Source organism: Anolis carolinensis, chromosome 1, assembly GCF_035594765.1.
Source record: "Anolis carolinensis isolate JA03-04 chromosome 1, rAnoCar3.1.pri, whole genome shotgun sequence".
Taxonomy (NCBI): domain Eukaryota; kingdom Metazoa; phylum Chordata; class Lepidosauria; order Squamata; family Dactyloidae; genus Anolis; species Anolis carolinensis.
The window spans coordinates 121,225,816-121,247,531 of record NC_085841.1 but is presented as its reverse complement, the minus strand read 5'-3'; the positions used below and the strand labels follow the sequence as shown (position 1 = coordinate 121,247,531).

Sequence of the window (21,716 nt, the reverse complement as noted above, 5' to 3'; positions counted from 1 at the left end):
TCCAAAAAAGTCAACATTGACACTGAAATACAGCACTGCCTGAGCTCTGCGAGTGCAGCATTTCTCCGAATGAAGCAGAGAGTGCTTGAGAATCAGGACATCCGTAAGGATACCAAGGTGCTTGTTTATAATGCTATTGTCCTCCCAACCCTGCTATACACCTGCAAAACATGGACAGATATCACGCTCAACTCCTGAAACAATTTCATCAGCGTTACCTCCGAAAAATCTTGCAAATCTCTGCAAAGAGAAAGGTGCATCAAGCCAACCCTGACCAGGACCCCTTCTATCTGGAAACCAATGTCCTCACTGTGGAAGAACATGCGGGTCCAGAATAGGGCTCTACGGTCACCTACGCATCCACCACCAAGGCACTATACTTGGAGGGTCATCATCCTCAAGCTACGAGGGATCACCTGAGTAAGTTAGTGAGTGAGGTTATTCTGGTAATGACTTAAGTTTACGGTGAAAATATACTACTGTTCCAAGAATTATATTCTCAAAATCTCGCAGCATACGATAGGCTCCTGTTATTTCAAATTAAAGATATTAGATATAAATAATTAAAACTGCTCCCCTCCAGATGACATCAGTGCTATTCCTTGAGTAATGTATTTGATTGTATGAGTGCAGAATTACTGTAGGAATATTACTTTCTTTCATTTAATTCTCCTTATAAGGGAAAAAAATACTTAAACGAAACTGTTAAATAATAAAGTGAAATAGCATTTAAATATACTTTTTTGTCTATTTACTGAACAGTGGGATTATTAACTGCAGATTGTTTTCTTATGTTGTGTTGACTAGCTTGGAATCAAAACTGATCATAACTCGTTTTTATTTCAGCTTTGGATAAATCACAGTCCAGGAGGGATGGAGGTTTTAAAAATAACTGGAGCTTTGATCATTCAGAAGAAAGTGAAGGAGGTACAGAGAAAGAGTAAGGATAATTTACTACAGGGTGTTAAAAATAATTGTGGAGAATTGTCATAATTGATTAATAAAAACTCAAGGTTCCCTAAAATTCTAGTTCCTAATGTTTGTGATGTAATTATATTGTACACATACAGATATTATTGTAATTGTGAAAGATGTTATAAGCTGAATTTTTCTTTATAAATCATGAATCACTTCAGAAATAAATCTTACAGTAATTTTTCTTCTTTCACAATGCTTTGAAACAAAGTAGCAGAATATGGGAACATAAAGCATATGACATTTAGACTTTTTAAAACCCCAAACAAATCTGAATTTGAAAATCAAGTTGTTAGCTCCAGTCAGTGTAACATGTAAAAGTACATTCTTACTAAATGTCCATTAATTCAATGGGTTTAATCTATCTGGATTTAGGTTTAGTAATCTTAAATGCTAGCAGAGTTCATTCTCGGGCTCTTCTCCCATTAGAACAGCAGTTCCCAAACTTTTTTAGTAATGAAAACCTTCAGAAGACTTTCCCCCCATGGAACCCTTATTCTGTCTCCAATTTTTATTAAGCATTGTGAACCCACAACATTGTTCCTTCTTTCATCTGATCCTATTGCCTGAGCATTTTGTATAATGTGGTAGGTTTGTAAATGAAGAGAAAACATTTTGTTGCTGATGTGCAAGGCCATTCTGAATCCTCCTTGGGGTTGAAAAGGTATAAATGTGGTAAAATAAATAAATAAATAAATACAACCATAACCTTATACTTTGGTGCAAGAAAATATTGGATTCATACGTAATGCGATCGATGAAATCGTTGTATTTTTGTACTTAAAATAGTTTTTAAATTAAACTTTATGTCATAAGGCCGAAAAGTGGCAACCAGCTCATTCCTAAATTTGTTTTTGGTATAAGATGAAAAGTCTGATTCGCAACATAGGGGAGCAGAGTTCAGATAGCTTTTCCCGCTCCTAACAGATTTATATTTTTAATCTTACCCAAAAAACATTAAGTGGTACAGAGTCAAATTTTGTTTTTACAGCAAAGAACCATTGAATTTCAATAAGATACTTTGACATAGATGTTTTAAAAAAGGATTTTTAAGATTTATCATGGACTTCCTAGGAAGCTTTTGTGGAACCCTAGGGTTCTAGAGAACAAAGTTTGGTAACTGCTGCACTAGAATCCTGTAAACTGTTACAGGTAGTCCCCACATTACAAATAAGGTTCTGTAGGTTTGTTCTAAAGTTGAATTTGTATGTAAGTTGGAACAGGTAATTTTTTAAGTGTACCATATATATAATTTCTAAGTGTACCTCCAACCACAGAGGTGTGAATCCTTCTCTGTGTTATCCAAAGCGTGCACGCACTTTCTCTCTCTCTCTCTCTCTCTCTCTCTCTCTCTCTCTCTCTCTCTCTATATATATATATATATATATATATATATATATACGACATACATCCGACTCACAGTTAAGAACAGGGATGAGACAACAGGAATTGAGAGAAATCTACCCCTAGGAAGGGAAATCCCATCCTGGAAGAGTTATCATGGGAAAAGGTGTCTCCACTGAAGCGTTATCACCAATCTTTGTTTCCGTAACAAGCCAGATTTTCAAAATCCAATTGTCATGGGGACAGAAAGTGAGGTGAAAACTTCTGAACAGGGGCACAGCCAGCAAAACTAATACCACAGGGGTGTTAATCCTTGACAAATCCAAGGCTGCATTTAAAACATTAACAACCTTAGATATGCAGATGATACCACTCTGATGGCTGAAAGTGAGGAGGAGCTGAGGAGCCTTATCACCAAGGTAAAAGAAGAAAGTGCAAAAGCTGGGTTGCAGTTAAACATCAAGAAAACCAAGATTATGGCAACCAGATTGATTGATAACTGGCAAATAGAGAAAGAAAATGTGGAGGCAGTGACAGACTTTATATTTCTAGGTGCGAAGATTACTGAAGATGCAGACTGCAGCCAGGAAATCAGAATATGGTTGCTTCTTGGGAGGAGAGCAATGACCAACCTTGATAAAATAGAGAAGAGCAGAGACATCACACTGGCAACGAAGGTCCACATAGTGAAAGCAATGGTATTCCCCATAGTAACCTATGGATGTGAGAGGTGTTGGACGAAAATCCTGAGAATGCCTTGGACCGCAAGAAGATCCAACCAGTCCATACTCCAGGAAATAATGCCCGGCTGCTCACTGGACAGAAGGATATTAGAGGCGAAGATGAAGTATTTTGACCACATCATGAGAAGACGGGAAAGCTTGGAAAAGATCATGATGTTGGGGAAAATGGAAGGAAAAAGGAAGAGAGGCCGACCAAGGGCAAGATGGATGGATGGTATCCTTGAAGTGACTGGCTTGACCTTGAAGAAACTGGGGGCAGCGATGGCCTACAGGAAGCTCTGGCGTGGACTGGTCCATGAGATCACGAAGAGTCGGAAATAACTGAACGAATAAAGAAGAAGAAGAAGCCCCTTTTTAGAAGTTTTCACCTCACTTTCTGTCCCTTTGACAATTGAATTTGTTCCATGTTCCATGTTCCAAATTTCATTTGTCTTTTTTGATCTCAAGATGGTAGCCCCTCGGAGTGCGGCAGTCCAGTCAGGGATAAATGAGAGAGGCAGACTATGTTTAGGGCACCTTTTCTAGTCCCCTCTCCATATGGGATGAGCTGAGTGGATCCTAAATAGGACTTCTCTGTCATGGATACAGCTGCCGAACTGCCTAACGTCCTCGGACGTTAGATTGACTGAATCCATATTCACCAGCCATCTACCAGTCTGTAGCCAGTGGGTTCCAAATTTCACATTCTTGCCACTGTTGCCACTTGCCGGTCACCACAGGACTTTTGTTGTTTTCTTTCTTGGAAGATGCCTGTGCATTAATTTGTTTTATGTGTGGAAAGCAGTGCATTGTGATAAAGGCACAGTTTTCACAGAGAGAAGCTTTGATCCAGTAGTATGGTTGACATGATGACTGGTGGCCTCTCATCAGTTGCAGCTTTCTTTTGCCTTCATAGCTGTTGTAATATGTACCATGTTATCATCCACCTGCTCTGCCTTTGAAGTCTTTAGATTTTTCTTTGCCTGGTGACAATCTAGCAGGTGGGAGAAATAATAGCAAACTTAGGGTTTAGTCTCATTTAAAATAATTTTAATATGACATTTTAACTAGGGTGTTATTTTAGTATGTGTTTTAATTACACTTGTTAGTGAAATAAAAAACAATAGGTTTGTCCAGTGGTAAGAATGAAAGTTGCCTATCTTCTGTTTCAAATGACCTTTTCCTGAATAGAGATAAGTTGTAGGTATGAAAGATATATATATATATAATTTTGTTGATGTCTGTAGTTTTCTGTAGCAATGTACTCCATACTTAGAAATATCACTGTGTATATCAAGTGTGAGGACAGAGGGAGAAATGGGGAAAAGATATGGTTGAAAATTACATAGATTGTGGCTAAACATTTTGGGCGGATAAGAGAGAAAGTGAGTGGAGTGGGCCTTGCCAATTCTAGTACGTAATCCTGGAAAAATTCCCATAAGCATAGAAACCACAGAAAAAAAGCTTCTCAGTCCAATATGCATGTAGAAGCAGTCAGATTTAGAACGCATCGGATATTATTCCCTGTACAGTGTTCCCTCACTTATTGCTGGGGTTAGGTCCCAGGACCACCCGCAATAAGTGAAAATCCGCAAAGTAGGGACACTATATTTATTTTAATATTTATACATTATTCTAGTAGTTATACACTATTTTAAGTTTTTATCAACCAATCATGTGTTGATAAATCGCCTCCTCCCGTTGCCTCTTGGGCTCCTTTTCTCTCCCTTTGGCTTCTCCTTCCTTCCTTCCTTAGGCTGTAAATTGTAATTTTTTATGATTTTTAATATTCTTTTAGAGTTTATTGCAAAACCGCAAAACAGCGAAAGCGCGAAAAGTAGTGAGGGAACACTGTAATAACAAGCTTGGAGTGGGTTGTATTGATAACAATGTAGCCAAAATTGGGCCATTGAGAAACAAGAGAGATAATGGGGTGCTTGAAGAAAGCTAGTGTTTGTAGACGTACTTAGAAGTACTGAAAAGTCCTGGTGGGTATAATAAAAAAACAAAGTCCAACAGCAAGTAATATAATATTAATATCATAGTACCCACTAGGCATGTGCAATCCTCCCAAAAAAAGGTCTAAACTGTGTTTAAAAATAGGGGGCACTGGCACTTCGTTTCTAAAGACTTTTCCAAATTTGGGATTAAAGATTTCAAAACTTTATGAAACTTGCGAATCTTCGTAAGTACTTCGTTAATGGTGGTCGCACATGCTCAATAAGGAAGACATTATTGCCGGTGGGGAAGCTTCAGGGGCTCCTATCTCCCTCATTTTTAAAGCTATTGAGGTGAAATTTTCTACAATAGGAGAATACATTTACCAAATTTAGCTTACCAAATTTGAGAACATTTGACTTATCCACAGATTTTTGGCAAATTTTCAAAGCTTTTATAAAAAAACACTTTTAATAATAAAGAAAATCTTCCTGGTTTGAAAGTGTTATTTCCTGTTTCATTGTGTGGTCTTTACTTTTAAAGTCATTGTTCTACTCCAGAAACTTTGTTTTTGTGGCAGAAACGGTGTTAAATTGGTGGAGACTCAACAAAGCAAAATGTGCTATATAATATATAGGACAATGTCCCTTGCACAAAGACAAAGTTTTAACAGTGTAATAAATTTTCACCATGTTTTTATGACATAATCAATTAGAAACTGCCATTTATAACCCAGGAACAGAAATCATAGTATAGACACCATCAAGGGACATTTAAACTGGCTCCCTTCTGGGCAGAAAGGCACCACCCAAACTCTCCTGACTTCCAATTAATCTGCTTCCCCTATTGACACACAACCACACAACTTAGCAAAGATTTATACTATTACTTACTGTCCTCTTTGCAGATTACACAAATTCATATATATTATAATAATTAGACTGTCTTTCAATGCCACAGCTAGTTGCTTCAGCTCACTGCATTCTCGGAAATGTAGTTTAGTGCAGGCATGTGGCTTCTCCTCACTTCCCATTAAATTACTAAAAATGGGGAAAATCCAGGGGCTCCTTTCTCATAATTTTTAAAGCTATTTGGGATGAAACTTGCTACAATGGTAGACCACATTTATCATTCTTTGCCTATCAAGTTTCATAAAGTTTCACTCATCCACAAAGTTTTTGAGAATTTAAGGTTTTAAAAACATTTTTTTTAATACTTTGAAATACTTTTAATACTTTGGAATACTTTGAAAAACAGGCCCTAGAAACAGCACCAAAAAAGCCAACTGTTTGGTTCAGATACGTAGATGACACCTTCACAATTTGGAGCCATGGAGAGGAAGAACTCAGCAAGTTCCTGGACCATCTTAACAGCATCCACCCAAACATCCAATTCACCATGGAAAAAGAAAAGGAAGGAAAACTGCCATTTCTAGATGTTCTGGTCATCCGCAAACCCAATCAACAATTGGGCCACACAGTTTACAGAAAACCTACACATACAGATAGATACCTTCATAAAAACTCCAACCATCACCCAAGTCAAAAAAGGAGCACAATCAAAGCCCTGACAGACGGTGCACAAAGAATCTGCAAACCTCACCTCCTCCAAGGTGAACTCAACCACCTAAACTGGGCTCTACAGGCCAATGGATACTCCACCACAGACATCAGAAGAGCTGCAAGGCCAAGAACAAGCCATGAGAGTCAAGACAAAGATCCACCCAGAGGAAAGGTGTTCTTACCATACATCAAGGGAACTACTGACCGCATAGGGAAGCTGATGAAGAAGCACAACCTACAAACTATCTACAGACCCACGAAGAAAATCCAACAAATGCTACGGTCAGCGAAGGACAAGAGGGATCCTCTCTCTTCTGCAGGAGTCTACCGGATACCATGCAGCTGTGGACAAGTCTACATAGGGACCACCAAACGCAGCGCCCAAACAAGAGTCAAAGAACATGAAAGGCACTGCAGACTAATTCAACCAGAGAAATCAGCCATAGCAGAGCATTTGATGAACCAGCCTGGACACAGAATACTATTTGAGAACACAAAAATGCTGGACCATTCTAACAACTATCATGTCAGACTACACAGAGAAGCCATTGAAATCCACAAGCATGTGGACAACTTCAACAGAAAGGAAGAAACCATGAAAATGAACAAAATCTGGCTACCAGTATTACAAAACTCCAAAATCAAAACAGTAGATGGGAACCAACACAATGAGGACTTGACTGAACAAAGGATGCCCCCAGGCAAGGGACAAAACATTTCCAGTGCCAATTAGGGTGATTAACTGAAACATTAATGCTGGCTCCCAGTGACAAAGAACTCTTGCCACACCTTGGACTCTACACAGATATATATTCTTTCCTTTCCTGACTTAGTTTATCCATACCTCACAACCTCTGAGGATGCCTGCCATAGATGTGGGCGAAACGTCAGGAGAGAATGCTTCTGGAACATGGCCACACAGCCCGAAAGACATACAACAACCCATTTTTTTTAAGTTTACAAGAGCGATCTCCACCTACCACTCCCTCCTCCATTAGCCCTAATTGGCTGAGAGGCATGCCAACAGGTTTGGCTCCACCTCTCAGCAGGGTTTGGTCACAGTTACATCCGAAGACATCCAAGACTTAAGAATCGTAGGCTCTGTTTGATTCAAATTCTTAAAATGGGGGGGGGGGGGGGGGGAGCAAGCAGGTGGGTCGAAGCTCACTTCAAAAGTGCTAAACTTCTGAATTAGATCCAAATTCAAAGAAATTCCAAGCCAAATGGACGACTATAGTAGTCATCAATATCAGTTAAAAGGGGAAAACAACGGAAAAATAAGTATAATCTATCCAGAACATTAAGATTCCTCTTGATAAAGAACTTCCAGTATTAAACTATAAATCAGGTAAGCACAGTTCACTCAGCGTCTTGATACAGAGCTGATAAAGAGAGGAAAAAATTCACTGTAGCCAAAGTTTACTAAAATCCACAGGAAAGACAGCTTGTGAAGCCTTCAAGGTCTAACACAGGGGTCCTTAAACTTTTTAAGCCGAGGGCCGGTCCACAATCCTTCAGACTGTTGAGGGGCCGGATTATCATTTGAAAAAAATACAAATTCCGATGCACACTGCATATGTCTTATTTGTAGTGCAAAAACAACAACAACAACAACAACAACAACGAAAGAACAATACAATATTTAAAAATAAAAACAATTTTAACCAACATACATTTATCAGGATTTCAATAGGAATGTGATCCTGCTTCTGGCCAATGAGATAGTCAAGTTAATTAGGGTTGTTGTTGTTGTTATTGTTGTGTGCTTTCAAGTCATTTCAGACTTTGGGTGAGCCTAAGTCTAAAATTTATTTATTTATTATTTACTGCATTTATTTACTACATTTGTATCACACCCTTCTCACCCCAAAAGGGACTCAGAGTGGCTTACAAATTATATGTACATACAATATATTATATTATTAGCCTAGCACAATATTAGCATTATATATTACTATATTGAACTATACCACTATACTGTAATATTATTAGTAATATTATATGTAATATAGAATATATAATTAATATTATTATATGGTATTATTATTAGTGTTATATTGTATTACATTATAATATTATTATCAATATTATATGTATATACAATATATTATAAAACTGAGAGCGGGGGCCAGGTAAATGACCTCGGAGGGCCGCATCCGGCCCCCGGGCCTTAGTTTGGGGACCCCTGGTCTAACATGTTTTGCATATTCACATTTTTTTCATAAATTGTTTCTTTTCTGTTTCTCTTCTCTGGACCTTCTGTCAGAATTGTACATACAAGCATATCACAATTAATTAATTAACTGTATTTATATACTGTACTAGCTTTGCCCGGCCACGTGTTGCTGTGGCTTATGGGAATTATTTGTTGGCTAGGTGGACTAGCAGTGAATAGCCTTGTAGCCTGGCCGTTTTCTTATGGGAATTCTTATTTGTTGAGCTGGAACGCAATGGAATAGGCTTGCTGCTAGGAAGGCTGGGTACTTGTGTTCTAGGGGAATTGTTTTTTGGGCTGCTAGAATTGCAATGAATAGCCTCACTGCTTCAAAGCCTGGCTGCTTGCTACCTAGGGGAATCTTTGGTTGGTCAGATTCAATAGTACAGAGTAGTATCACTGCTTCAAAGCCTGGCCGTCTTCTACCAAGGTTAATCCTTTGTTGGTCTGGTTGAATTGCACTGAATAGCCTTGCAGCTTCAATGCCTGACTGTGTTATAACTATTGGAATCCCTGTTTAGCGAACTGGAGTAGCGTCCTCAATCAAAGAGCCCCTTTGAAGCTTGTCTACTTCCTTTGTGGGGGAATCATTGTTTGGCCAGCTTGAATTGCACTGAATAATTTTGCAGCTTAAAAGCCTGGCCGCTTTCTACATAGGGCATACTTGCTAGGCCAGGTTGAATGGGACGGAGTAGCCTCGTGGCTTCAAAGCCTGGGGATTTTTCACCTAGGGGAAATCTTAGTTGGTAGGTTGAATAGCACTGAATAGCCTTGCTGCTGCAAGCCTGGCCGCTTTGTACCTTGTGGAATCCTTGGTTGGCCAGTTTGAATAGCAATTAATAGTCTCGGTGCGACAGGTATGAATGTTGCAATTAGTCACCTTGATTAGCATTTAATCGCCCTGCAGCTTCATAGCCTGGCTGTTTCCTGCCTGGGGGAATCCTTTGTTGGGAGGTGTTAGCTGGCCCTGATTGTTTCCTGCCTGGAATTCCCAATTTCCCTGCTTTCAGAGTGTTGCTCGTTATTTACTGTCCTGGTTTTAGAGATTATATTGTTCTGTATTATTATACCACAGTAATTATTACATATTATATTTATAATCTTCTATTATCTGCTTAGAACTGGATTATACGAGGGGCCCCCCCTACACAGATGTATAAAATCCACACTGAACTGGATTATATGGCAGTGTGAACTCTAGATAATCCAGTTCAAAGGGGATACTGTGGATTAGCCTGCCTTGGCATTGTGGTTAATATAGCTGTGTTGAAGGGCCTCGAGTCTACACTGCCAAGAGGCCTAACTGCCTGTGCTCTAGGCGCCATCTTGGCTGAGGGAATTGCTAGGACATGAAGGGGGCGGGACCTAAAGGTGGGGGGGGGGGGGCTAAAGGCGGCAGAGCCTACTTTCTAACTGGCAGTTAAGAGGAGAAAAGCTCTTCCTCGTCCTCTGTAATTTTGACTATTTTTCTAGGTTTTTTTTTAAATTGAAAGACATATTTTGGATGAGTATATCTTTTGTGGCCTAATTTGGTGTGATTGGTTCAGTGGCTTTGTTGTTTACTCCATAGTAAAATGAACATTGTTTTTATATATATAGATTTACATATTGCTTTTCTCACCACTGGGGGGACTAAAAGTGGTTAACGAAGTGTGTTCCTGGGTACCAAATGCGAAACTAACTTGGGAAGAGTTGGTACTGGATCACAAAAATTAAAAGCTATTCAGTATATTAACTTTTTATATAAAATAGTCAATGTGCATATATGAAATGAAGCATTGTCTAAGTAAACAGAAATATTTTATGGAGACCTAATCAAGGCTTCTTGCAAACTGCATGCTGGGATAGTTTTTGTTTTTTCAACAGACTCAATTTTTCTTATAATTTTTATTTTCAAAGCTATACTTATATATCTGTGTTTTATTAATATTTTGGGAGGCTAGCTGATGAGGCAGGCATATCTGCTTTCTCATTTTCTCTGTTTACTGAATATGAATGCTCATTAAGAGATTCTGGCGGCAGCTGCTGATTTCTGTTGCCTATTATTAGCAATCACACACAGCTACATTAGGATTGGCTGAGCAGAATCCCATCCTTTTACAGCTCACACTTTATTGTATTGCATTTTACTGTATTTGCTATTATGCTAAAAACTTCATATTAAAAGTCTGTGGTTCTCTAGATCTCTTTCATTATCATACCAGTGCCAGTCCTGTTAAAAAACACTTTGAAGGTAAAATAGTACCATAATATTCTAGGGGAATGTGTGAATTAGATTGTCAGATCAAAGAAACATTCTCCATGATCCTTTGAAGTAGTTGCTGAAACCTTGTATTGCTGCTGTTGAATTTCAGTATATCTTTCTCATGTTCTGTTTAGTGAAGCTAGCTTGCTGAGTGTAGAAAGAAGTGATGGAACCTACAGTCCTGATGGTGTAAAGAAAGTGAGTATTTATATATAAAATGAGATGTATATAACAAATAGTTTATGCTTTACATTCATGCATTTTTTTCCATACCTATACAAATCCATACCGCAATTACCATTTAGATTTATAGGTGAAAGTTCCCTAATGTGATGTAATTTCCAGTGTAGTCTTCTTTCTCATAAGTATGTTTGTGATAGCAACCTCTGTGTTTTTGCCATAACGTGTATTAAATGCCGTAGAGTTGGACATGTATATAAGCATTATAATCAATCAAAAGGCTACACTTAGAATAAAAATATAACGAAAGCCAGAATGACAGTAAATGAATAGTGGTTTAGTTCCCCTCTCTTTTTTACTTTTAACCCCTTCTGTGGTAAAAGAAAGACATTTTCTTCTCAATCTCCTTCCTAGGAGTTTTTTTAATATCTCCAGTAAGGGTTTTTGTGAGAGAGAGAGAGGGAGGGAGGGAGATTGGGGAGTGGGGAGGCAATGACTAAGATCTTTGTTATGCTCTTCAACTGGAAATCATGTGGAAGTACCAGTAGCAGCCTGGAAAGGCAGCCTTGGAGGGCAGCTGGGGAAACCCGCAGGAGGAGACAAACATTTTTCCCCATCCTCCTCCTGCTGCTCCTGTCGCACCCCAGATCTGAAGCCACCTATCACACAGGAGTCCAGAGTAAAGGCAAACAGTTCATTGGAAAAAGCACCCAAAAGATATATAGCAAAAAGAAGTAATAGGGAAAGAATGTGTAAAATCTAAACAGTCAGCAATCAAATGACTCTTGCAAATTCAGAAGAAAGGCAGTTCCAGAATAGTCCAAAATCCAAAAGTATCTTGAGTCCATAGGCAAAACATGAACAAGGATAATCAACATGAACATCAAAAACTCTCAGAATACTTGAATCTCAAAACCCAGACAAGAACTAGAGAAGCCAGACCTGACTGTGACTTAAAAGCCACGTTGCCTGAATTGAAGAGCAAAGAGCTCACAGCTCCGAATATATAGACATGAAAGCATTACAACTCCCCTGGAACTTCCACTTCCCACAAAGGCGTGTTGAGGGATGTGTTGACCTACAAAGCTGACTATCAGTTCAAATTTGCAGGAAAGCCTTCTGGTTTAGGTCAATGTTACCAGGTTTGTTCCCATTAGAATTTCTCATCAACTCACAGTAGACTCCTTATCTGGAGAGGATGATTCCAATTCTGTGAACAGCCTTGAAGGCCTGGAGGATCAGAGACAATTATATTCTCAGGCCCTGTGTCTAAACCTGTTTCACTTTCTGGCTCTGTATGGGAATGGCCTTCTGCATGAGACTCAATCCCAGTGCCTGCATCAGAATGAATTCCAGGAAAGCCAACAATCCCATCTGACTCAAACAAGTCCTGTAGGGAAGGACCAACAGGGACCCACACCCCTTGTCAGGGTTAAGACAGAGATCATCCACTCAGGAGACCATAGCAGTTTCTATATATATACTTCTCTGAAACTCCATATACTTCTCTGAAACTGGTTTGAAATGGGTCAAGAAAGTGTGTGTCATCCAAGACTGCCTGGAGTGCTCAAAAAAAAAAAAAAAAAAGGATAGACATTGATTTGTAATTGTTAAGATCCAGGGGATTCAGGGAAAGCTCCCCTCCCTGAGAGATGCATTAATTTGTTGTATTTGAGATCGAATTGCATCTCCTTCCAGAACAACCAGATAAGAGGGACAGGAATCAAGAAAGCAGGTTGTCCTCCTTACTAGCCCCAGCAGCTTGTCCACATCAACAGTACTCACCAATTGAAACTTATCCAGTATAATTCCACTTACAGAGTTGCTGGACACCTCGCTGTTAGCCTCTGCTCTAGTGACAGCATTTATAAGTCATCTCTTATGTGAGAGATTTTATCTGCAAATTGGTTGTTAAAAGCATCACAGTGAGCTACTGAAGGTTCTACCAATTGGTTTGGAGGGGAGGGTATCTGCTTTAAGCCTCTCATCACTCTGAACAACTCAGCTGGACGTTGACCTACAGATGCAATGTGTACAGAGACGAAAGCTTTCTTCACAGTGCTTATTGCTACCTTCTAGGAGCAAAGGTATTATCTATACCATGTCTTGTCTCTTACATCAGTTCAATGTGCATCTGCACACTAGTTGTCGTCCTTCCTGTTTCATTTCCCTGAGGGTCTCTGTATACCAGGGAGCCTGTTTTGTAATGGATTGAAGAGGGTGTTTGGGAGTAATCGTGTCAAGAGCCCTAGCTAGATTTTGATTCCATTTGCTGACTAGGGATTCAACTAGATGGTTGGTGATGCCAGCCATGGAACCCTAAGGACATATGACCCTGCCATTGCCATATCTCCCTCTGGCCTGGTATTGCCGCCCCAGTTTCCATATAGATCATATTAAAAACATCAATACAGGGACAAAGAAACAACCTAAAGGAAAAAAAGGAAAAAGAAAAAGAGATTAATAAACCAACACTAAACACACATTCAATGGGTTTATTCCCAGTTGATCAGTCCAAGTAGTTGGCTAGTCCAGCAGCACCCTTCTCCCACCTGGGGACTGCCTTGTAGCTAACTAAATGGTTCTGGGTAGCCATCTCATTACTACTCAGTCTTTCAGCTGGCTCTCACCACCAGCTGGTGGTATAGTACCAGAGCTACCAGTATTTACCCACTGAGCTGATTTTCTGCAAACACAACACATAACATTAGCATAGAATCTTGTTATGGTTTCCCTTAGTAATGTAAATTGACAATGGACTACTTTTGGTTTAGATTTTAGGCTGGTCCCCAGAGTGGTAGAATATTGGTTTTTCTTGAATTTACAAACAAGGATGGGCCATGGTTCAGTATTTTTCAAGACCAATGGTTTCTGATTTCAATCTTGGGGAACTGAATTTTGCTTTCAGGATCTTAAAACTGACAACTGGAGGATTAAAGAATGTTTTGTGACCTAAAGCTATTGAGTGTGCCTTAATTTTTAAAGCCTCTAAAATGAGTAAAGAAAAAAAATTATAACAACACAGAAGTCCTGATGGGTCAGGACTAATGGATTACAACTTGATTTGGAATCCCCAAATAATAATCGTAAATAATAAAAGACTCAGGGAAAGATTCATATTGTACATTTTTGTGGCTATATTTAATTTGGAAGGTATTTGTATCAAAATATTTTCATATTAGTGATGTTTGGGAAAACACCATTCATTATAATTGTTAGTATTATTATGTTTATGCGCCACTTTTTTTCTCCACAAGGAGATTCAAAGCGGCTCTTTGAAGAATGGATTTTAAAAGTCATAAATATTTAAGATCTTAGTAGAAATGTACAATTTTGTCATTATTTAATTGTTGCAATTTATGTGTAAGCTTTTGTTAATTATTTTGTTTCAGACATTACGCTATTCCTTCGCAACTTTTAGTGTTAGAAGTGATTCTTTAAGAACATACACCAGACGAAATAAAATTGACACTTCTAGGATGCTAAAAGGAAACCCTGTTGGACCCAATACGTTGGGAAGCAGCAGAAAATCAAGGTACAGTGCTTCCAAATGTATTCAAATTTGTTTAATCGTTGGTATGTTTCTGAAAATAAAATGACACTTGTGAGTGATTTTAAGAATATTTTTTTCACTTTCTTGTTAATGTTCTGACAATATATTAAAATGTCTGATTAACAGAGGTGCTCCTGCTTATGTGAAAGGCATTTGGTTTCTTTAGGCACTTTCCTTTTCCCTCCACATTAGAACTGTTTAAAATTGTGTCTTCTAATTCTCACTTTTAAGAAACTCCGATCCATCATGAACTACTTTCTTTTTCAGTATTCCTGACTATAGGATCGCATCCAGTATTTTTCAAGTTCACAGGTGTAAATATTCTTTTTTAAAAAATATATATTTTTATTGATATTATCTTATATTTCATGTTGTGAGTATATTGCACATTTAATACAAATATCCATACCTACACATCATTTGTGTGAATATGCTTGACACATAATACTTCTCACCCTCCTTTCCTACATAGTCTTGTTCTCTGAGATAGAGTATGGCCCTCTACTATCATGTTCCAATCATGAGACTCATCCTGCCAGATTGTAGTGAGGCCTGTTATACCATATATGCTTTGCTGTATTAAAACTTAGGGTTCATTTTGTTTATTTCCCATGTTTTGTGCATTAGTGTCGTGACATCCAAGACCATAGTCCATTCTTCTTAGGTTTTTATTTCAGTTTTTTCCCCTCTCACTATAGAGTTATTGTACTATATGCCCAGTTCTCTCTGTAACAGTTGTGTTACTATTTCCTGTACTTGATGAATTCCTGTCCTGAAGAATATTGTCTCCCTCCTCCAGATAACTCAGTGTTTAAAGCCATCTTGATCATTTGTGAGCCTTTTAGCAAAAACAATTTTATCAACTGCTGAGAGATACAACCTATCACTTGCCAAAGTCGTCCTTCATTAAAATGCAAGTCACCACATTGTTCCTCATAGCACCATCTATGGAGCCAGTTGTTTACCTCCACTATTCTTCTCTTTCTTTCTGGTCCATGTTCTTCAACTGGGAGAAAACATGAAATAACAACCTGTTCATCAAGATCTGTAAGCAGAGCCTCATAATACCTTCTGATACCATGAAGGCTATGGCTTCCCACATGAACAAAAAGAAAAGGGCAACAATTAATAAGCTTGAAAACTCCCATCAGCTTCTCTGTTACACAATGGAGCTTAGCCCCAGGGAGAGTACATCTGTCAAATGATTCTATAAGGCCTCCAAACCACTGTTTCTGTTCACCTCAGCAGGGAATGTTCTACTATTGCCACTTACCTCCTCTGAAGATTGGGGTGGGGAGTGAGGGCTGAAAGTCACCTACATGCTCCATGATAATTTAAAATTATTATTGTTGCTTCCCCCACCATCACTATTTATTTATTTATTTATTTATTTACAGTATTTATATTCCGCCCTTCTCACCCCGAAGGGGACTCAGGGCGGATTACAATGAACACATATATGGCAAACATTCAATGCCAATAGACAAACAACATTCAGTTTTAGACAGACACAGAGGCATTTTTTTTTAACATCTTCCAGCTTCACGATTTCCGGCCACAGGGGGAGCTGTTGCTTCACCGTCCATTGGTGGCTGTTCTTCCTCTTCTTTTCCTCGTGAGCAGTTTTATGGTGTTGTAGATTAGTTAAATTAGCCTCCCGCATAAAGCGTCCCTAAATTTCCCTAATTGACAGATTCAACTGTCTTTCGGGGCTGCTAGGTCAACAGCAAGCCGGGGCTATTTTTTTTTTTTTTATGGTCAGAGGCTTAACCCGACCCGGGCTTCGAACTCATGACCTCTCGGTCAGTAGTGATTTATAGCAGCTGGTTACTAGCTAGCTGCGCCACAGCCCGGCCCACTAATAAGAGAGAGAGCTTCAGGTTAGTTTTGTAGCTCTAGATTCACAGAATGATTCCTGTGCCTTCTACTTCTATGTGTGACATTTGTCCAGATATCTACCTTTTGTGTTTGGGAACTGACTTTCCCCTCAGAAATGTCCACTCTGTAATCCTAATCCAGGAAATTCTGCTTTGCTCTGGCCAGGAAAATCCCATGCTCCTAAATATGCTGAAAAGTAGACACAGGGCTTTAAGTTGCTGCACCAGTTTGCACTTGCTGCAGTTATACCTACCCACATACTCTGACAAGAATGGAAACACACCCCGCTGTTGCAAATGGCTACAGCAGCTCCCTTGCCATTCCCATTCAGGAATCTTAAGTAGTCATGAAAACAAAACTCTTGTTCTCCTGCTTAAAACTCCGCAGCTAAAATGCATGCCCTTGTAGTCTCACCTGTTAGCCAAACTCCTCTGTGCCAAGCTTTAGGGACTGGGGTTACAGTTATATAGAGAGCTAGTGACTTCTAGCTCTTCCTCCAACAAAATCTCTAACTCATTTCCTCTCAGCAGATACCCCACTGTCCCAAGACCATGTGTATTGGGCCTACATATAATATAACTTCTAACAAGTTCTCAAGCAAGCCTCCATCATCTCACACTAACAACCAGCCTTAACCCAACAGCTCACCAAAACACAATAGAGCAACAGAATCCTAATAAGCAAGCAAGTTGAACACAAGCCGTATCACAACAACAACATGAAAACAACAACATCTTATAGATTTGTATTGTATGCTTCGAAATAATTTTTACAGTTATTTATGTAGGTATTAATGTTCTTCCAACACAAAGATAGTTTTTCATGCATAGGTGCTTATTCATTAAGAAGGACATGGATTGCTTGTACTAGCTAAAAACAACTTTTTCTGCTAATGTTTTGAAATAACTAAACATTTCAGCGCATGAAAGCTCAAATTCATATGCCATTTACAGTATTAAGTGATGAAGATGTTCTCTAAGCAGAACTATTATTTGTCCATTGTATAAATAATAACAATTTTCTGACTTTTATATTTCCAGTGAAAATGTTCAGAATATGTCTTGCTCTGGAACAGTAGGGCAGACTAGACGTTGCCTCCATGCTCACGCACAAACACCTGTAGTAAAAACAGCAGCACAAAGGTAAGATGTAAAGCTCTCTTTCAAACACATGGAGTTACTGTATTTGCATGCAAGTAAACTTTGTACCATTTCTTTTAAATTTTAATATAAGTAAACCTTTTCATTTGTTTTATAAGAAATATCAAAGAAATCCATTTTTATAGCTAAAAGTATGCAGGATAGTAACATTAATAATAAGAAATAGCAGTTTCCTCCAGCAAGGGCTTAGCCGACAAAAACTCGCGGCACGCTCCTCATCTCTCGGAGGGACAGGCCCTTGCTGGAGCAAGGACCTCTCCCTCCGAGAAACGCCCTGCACATCCCGGATCGCCCTTGGCCAGGCCCCTCCCTCTCCTCTCGAGCTCCCTTCGTCGAGAGAAGGAGAGGGAGAGGGAGGGGCGCCCTGGAGGCACCTCAGATAATACAGAGGCTCAGTTAACCAGGGCTCGGTTAACTGAGACTACTGTATAGAGAAGCATTCTATTTATTTATTGAATTTTTAAAAAATAAATTTTTATTGAAAATATATAGGAAAATAAGTTGCAACAATCATTATCACTGAGGGAAAGGGAGCTGTCGGGGAAATGGGTGAGACATCGAAAACCATAACATCTGGTTTGTAACATAGACGTGTATGTGACAGAAGAAAAGAAAACAAAGACAGAAAAAATAACATAAAAAAGAGAAAAGAAAAAACAAAACAAAACCACCGAAGGTCTAAATCGTGATTACATACATACAACAAAAATACATAAAATTGACTTCCATCTATTGTGTGTTGATTCGTATATTAATCTCTTAATATCTGCTGTGCTCTATTATCTCTTTTCTTACCTATTCTCCATCGTGTCCTTTCTGTTTTCAAAAAGGAAAGGAAAGAAAAAGACTTATATTGAGACGATTGGTTGGCTCCTCTGCTCCTGTCTGATGAGCTATTATATTATCAATTTACAATTTTCTTCTTTTAAGTAATTTTTAACTAATTCCCAATTTGTTTTTTTTATTTGCCTTGAGTATTTGACAATAAGTATGTTAGTTTATCCATATTCATAATTTTCAGTATTTTTTGGAACCATGATTTCAATTCAACTCTTTCGCATATGTCATTCCCGCAGCTGTAACTAAATAATTAAACAAAATTTCTTTATTTTTATCTGTTTCCATATCACACATACCTAGGAGAATAGTTTTAGGATCAAGAGTGATCTTTATTGATACATTTTTTTTGTATTCTTTGATGGATTTCTTTCCAGAATACTTTAGCCTTTTCACATGACCACCAGCAGTGGAAATAACTCTCTTCCTTTTCACTGCATTTCCAGCATTTATTGGATGTTGTTTTATAATATTTTGCTAGTTTTGGGGGGGTCAGATACCATCTGTAAAAAGTTTTTAACCAATTTTCTTTTAGGTCCATCGAATAAGTAAGTATTAATCTGTAATTCCAAGCTTTCTCCCATTCTTCAATTTTTATTGGTTTTCCTATATTGTCGGCCCATTTAATCACGCAGTCTTTAATAAATTCTTGTTCAGTAGTCCATTCTAACAATCTTTTATATATTTTGGTTATAATTTTACATTCAGATTGCATTATTTTATCCCAGAATATTACTTTGTACTCGAATCCTACTTTTTTGTCTAAACTAAAATAATCTTTTATCAGTATGTATTGGAACCATCCTATATTCTTAAATTCTTGTTTTATATTTTCCTGGGCTTTTAATTTGTAAATTCCATTTTCTTTGATTAAAATGTCTTTGTATTTTGGCCAGTTCGTCCCTCCCATTTCTCTTCTATAACAGGCTTCTAAAGGGGATACTTACAGTGGAGTTCTTATTGATAATTTTTCTTTGTATTTTTCCCATATTTTTATTAATGAAGAGCGGATAAAATGATCTCCAAAGGTCTTTTCTACCTTTCTTTTTCCGTACCACACATAAGCGTGCCAACCTGCTCTGAGGTCTACCCCTTCTAGCGTTAGCACTCTAGTTTTTTGAAGCATTGTCCATTCTCGGACCCACATTAGGGTTCATGATACAATTGTAGGTCTGGTAGGGCTAATCCTTCTCTTCTTTTGTCATCAATCATATGTAATCTTCTAATTCTTAGTTTCTTATTTGACCATATACATTTGTTTATATCCTTATTCCAATTTTTAAATCTCTGTGTGTTTCTAATTATTGGTATATTTTGAAAGAGGAAGAGCATACTCTGGTTTCTCTTCAGATCGTATAAATCTTTCGCCTTTTTTATTTATTGAAATTTTTAACCTTCCATTAAATGAATAAAGAAATATAGAGGATTTAGTTATCAGAAACCAGCTAGGATAGGACTAGAGCAAAGGCTAGCTGAAATTTCATAAAGCTAAGAAATTGGAAGCTAAGTCTGATTTCTTAACAGACATGTCTTGTAATTAGAAATAATGTGCAATATCAGAAGTTGTGTTTGCTGTCAGCTCTCACTGTGTGTGTGTATGCATACACACACACACATTTCCATGGTCCTCAAGATGAGGAAGATGGGGGCCTGGTCCTGGCAAAGAAACTTTATAAAAGTTAAGGGAACTCTGTCTTTTATAGAGATGGAATTATTGAAGTCAGGATTGAGTTTGAATCTGAATATGGGTTTCTGGAGGGTATGCTTTTCCACTGAAAGAAAAGTAGCCCAAAGACAGTTAAAGTTGCCTTCCTGCTTACATTAAATAGGACCGGGCTGTGGCGCAGGCTGGAAAGCAAGCTGCAACAAATCACTCTGACCAAGAGGTCATGAGTTCGAGGCCAGCCCGGTGACTGCGTCTTGTCTCTGTCTCTGTTCTGTGTCATGGCATTGAATGTTTGCCTTTATGTGTGCAATGTGATCCGCCCTGAGTCCCCTTTGGGGTGAGAAGGGCGGAATATAAATGCTGTAAAAAAATAAATAAAATAAATATAAAGTTTGCTTGGAGAATAAACTAGAAGCTCTCTAGAAGACAAGAAGCAAGCCCATCTGGTTTCTCTTCTGTCCTCTGTTTTGGTCTTTGCCTCTTTTTGTCCTTCTCCCGCTGTCCATGCAACAGCTACATACCAATACATTTGGATTATATCCAGTCTTTTGTCTCTTACTGTTTATACCTTCTTATGTCCTTACTCTATTATTTGTCAGCATATGGATGCCTCAGTTGTTAATGATTTCAAATTTCTGCAGCCTAAAGAATTTTGAATCATTCAGCAAACCTGGAAAATTTATATTTGGAGCCCTCCTTGAAAGAAGCAGCTCTGGAGATCCTCTGATCATTGAGACTTACTACTGCATTTACACTTGTGTTATTCAAGCTTCTTGTGCTTGCCTTGCCTCTTGCCTTGTGCCGTGTTGTGTCTGATTCTTATTTTGCCTATCATGATTAGACCCTGAATCTAAAGACTTGATCATATGTGCTAATTGAAAACTAGATGACTTGGAAGACTTTCTAGTTTGTTATATGCAAAATGAAAGGGTTAATGCAGCGGCAATCTAGTTTTCTCAAGTTATTTCTGGTCTAGAGTTTTGGATTTTGACCAGAAATATCGTTTTGAGCTTTGTTTTTTTATTGTCAAAATGTTTGTCTTCCCAAAATCCAGTAGTTTCCATATATTTTTTTTACTGGGCAGGGGGTCCAATAATAATGGATGCTTCGCTCTTAGGGGAATCTATACTGCTTGTGTAGTTTTATTTCTAACATTGCTATTAGTTTATGAAGTGACTTCCATTAGTGAAGGACCTCTACCATTTGAAAATCACAACTGGAAAATATTTTATCATTAGCATTTGTTTTGATACTGGAGATCTCACTGGCATTTGCAAGGCTTGCTAAACAGATTGATTTTTCTTTTTGTGGAATACAGCTGAAGCATTTTCTGCAGAGCCTACTGTAAACACTGCATGCTGTTGCTAACAGATCTGGCTAAATAAGTGTTCAACATTCTTTTACTGTTGCAAATTTTTGTGACCCCAACATTGACCTAAGA

The 21,716-nt window shown here is 38.3% G+C and overlaps 1 protein-coding gene across 4 annotated transcripts in view; it reads left to right on the top strand.

The window, feature by feature from the left end:
* The window catches only part of senp6 (SUMO specific peptidase 6), a 105,201-nt gene that overhangs the window by 18,949 nt on the left and 64,536 nt on the right, over positions 1 to 21,716 (top strand). For 3 of the 4 annotated variants that reach the window (XM_008122062.3, XM_008122066.3, XM_008122055.3), the window contains exons 2-5: positions 847 to 940; positions 11,136 to 11,199; positions 14,574 to 14,716; positions 17,653 to 17,754. In XM_008122062.3, the coding sequence (XP_008120269.1) occupies positions 847 to 940; positions 11,136 to 11,199; positions 14,574 to 14,716; positions 17,653 to 17,754 (403 nt within the window). The remainder of the gene's footprint in view (positions 1 to 846; positions 941 to 11,135; positions 11,200 to 14,573; positions 14,717 to 17,652; positions 17,755 to 21,716) is intronic. The other variant, XM_008122070.3, reaches the window with a different exon arrangement.